At 57.6% G+C, this 2533-nt stretch overlaps 1 protein-coding gene across 1 annotated transcript in view; it reads right to left on the bottom strand.

Annotated features, from left to right (window-relative positions):
- The window catches only part of IGLON5 (IgLON family member 5), a 38598-nt gene that overhangs the window by 7350 nt on the left and 28715 nt on the right, over positions 1 to 2533 (bottom strand). The window contains exons 2-3 of the mRNA XM_007957596.1: positions 1329 to 1407; positions 271 to 503 (exon numbers count right to left, since the gene is read on the bottom strand). Of these exons, the coding sequence (XP_007955787.1) occupies positions 271 to 503; positions 1329 to 1407 (312 nt within the window). The remainder of the gene's footprint in view (positions 1 to 270; positions 504 to 1328; positions 1408 to 2533) is intronic.

The following is a 2533-nucleotide window of genomic DNA, read 5'->3' as shown; positions in this document are numbered from 1 at the left end:
ACGCCTTCCCTCCGGCTCCTGCTCCTCTCCGTCCCCTCCGGCCCCGCCTCCTCTCCGGCCCCGCCTCCCCTCCGCCCCTCCCCTCCGGCCCCGCCCTTCCTCCAGCTCCATCTCCTCTCTGCCTCCTCTGGCTCTGCTTCCCCTCCACCCCCTCCCCTCTGGCCCCGCCTTCCCTCCTCCCCTGCCTTCCCTCCGGCTCCGCCCCCTCCCCGGCTCCGCCTCCCTCCGGCCCCGCCGCCCCCCCCAGGCCCTGGCCGCGCTCCTGCTCACCGTGCACGATGAGGTAGACCTGAGTGGTGTACGGCTGGTGGCGGGTCTGGAAGGAGCAGGTGTACAGGCCCTCGTCGCCGAGCCCCACCTGCGTGATGAGGATGGAGAACTCCTCGGGCGTGTTAATGAGCAGCCGCACCCGCGGGTCACTGGTCCAGCGGTCGTTGCCCGCATACAGGATGTTGGAGCGGTTCAGCCAGGCCACGCGCGTCACATGCTCATCGATGAAGCAGCTGCGGGGTGGGGGGCGGGGAGAGGAAGGTTCTTCTCCCCCACCGCTCGGAACCTGGCCCTCCAGGTTCCCCAGGCTGGGGTGGGCCGGGGGCGCAGCGAGCCCACCACATCGGAAGTCCCCCCTGCAGCCCTACGAAGCGGACAGTCCTGTGTCCATTTGACAGGTGGATAAAGAGAGGCTGACAGAGTGGTCCAAGTACTACAAGGGAGTGATAGCTGACAGTTATTAAATGTCTGTCAGCCAGAGAGCCAGAGAGAGGGGGATGGAGCCCCTGAGTGGCGGGGAGAGGCTGGGGGACATCACCATTCTGATCATCATGTACTGCGCAGCCGCCGTGTGTCTAGCTAGTCCTTTGGCCCCGTGTGTGTATGAAGCGGCTGTAGCTCCACTCCCTGATGGCTGTGGCTGAGGCCCGGGGGTGGGGCTGGGCTTAAGCACCGCCCCCTTACAGGCGGGGCCCAGGCCCAGGGGTAGAGCTGGGCTGTAGCTCCAATCTCATGACAGATGCGGGGGAGTGGCTGAGGCCCGGAGGTGGAGCTTAGCTGTAGCTCCGCGCTCCTGACAGGCCGGGCTGAGGCCTGGGGGTGGAGTTGGGCTCTTGCTCCGCTCTCACGACAGATGGGGGCCCAGGCCCAGGGGTGGAGTTGGAGTCAGAGTCACCTGGACCACCTGTCTCCTGGGGAAGTGTCAGGCCACGCCCCAGCTCCTTGTGCCAGGCTGTCCCAGAAGGTCAGGGTTTCCCCCCAAATCTCTTTCATAGAGGCAGAAAGTGAGGATCTAGAAGCTGAAGGGGCAGAACCGGAGTCCCCCCGGCTAGAGGTACCTGAGGGTGGCATTGTCGCCTTCACACACGGTGTAGTTGTCTGCGGGAGAGTTGAACTCCAGGCTCTGGGACAGCAGCCCTGGGAGAGGGAGGACATCACAGAGACTGTACGCACACACACGTGCCCTTGTGAACACACTGTACGCAGGTGTGGGTGCACACACACGTACGTGCCCTTGTGAACACACTGTACGCAGGCGTGGGTGCACACATGCATGTGCCCTTGTGGACACACACTGTACGCAGGTGTGGGTGCACACACATGTGCCCTTGTGGACACACACTGTATGCAGCTGGATGTGCACGCACGCATGCACATGCCCTTGTGGACACACACTATGCAAGTGTTGGTGTGTATGCACAGAAGCATGTTCCCTTGTGGGGACACACTATACGCAGCTGTGGGTGCACACGCATGCCCCCTTGCAGATACGCACATTCTCCACACCCACAAGGACACCCACCTGCTGATGTTTTCAGAGATGGTTACATGGCAGCCACACTCAGAGCAGACACAGCAAACATAGACTGCATGGACCCTGCCACAGGCCCGCACTGGCACACCTGGGTAGGTGGGCTCCCATGGACACAAAAACATACCTTCAGAGACATACAGACAACAGCCTATCACAGCACTCAAACAAACACACATGTACATACACACAGACATGTGTGTACTGACACATACATATACATACACATATACACATGCAGAGATACACACATGTGCACAGGCATATGTACACAAACATGCACACATATACTGATAGAAACATGTATACACAGATACACAAATACACAAACGTGTACACAGGCAACCATGCATACAGAAACATGTACACACAGATGCACACATACATATGTACAGAAACACACATATATCACAGACACACATATACACACATGCACATATACATACAGAACCATGTATACAGAGACACGTGCATATACACACGTGTACACATATACACACTGCAAATGCAGATAGATACACATATACATATGGTGAAATGTGTACTGTGATAGTTGGAGCTGTGTGTTAACTTGGCTGGACCACAATTCTGTGTGGTTTAAGCAATTGTGATGTGGGTTGTTCCAATGATGGGATCAGATGTGTATGTTTTGAGCAGCCAATCTGTTGAAAGGGAGTTTCCCTAGGGGTGTGGCCTGCTTCTAGTATATTTATGGACATCCTGGGAAAAGAG

Source organism: Orycteropus afer, unplaced genomic scaffold (assembly GCF_000298275.1).
Source record: "Orycteropus afer afer isolate SDZICR_OR568_19922 unplaced genomic scaffold, OryAfe1.0 scaffold00765, whole genome shotgun sequence".
Lineage (NCBI taxonomy): Eukaryota > Metazoa > Chordata > Mammalia > Tubulidentata > Orycteropodidae > Orycteropus > Orycteropus afer.
Note: the sequence above shows the minus strand (reverse complement) of the source record. Positions and strands in the feature narration are given on the sequence as shown.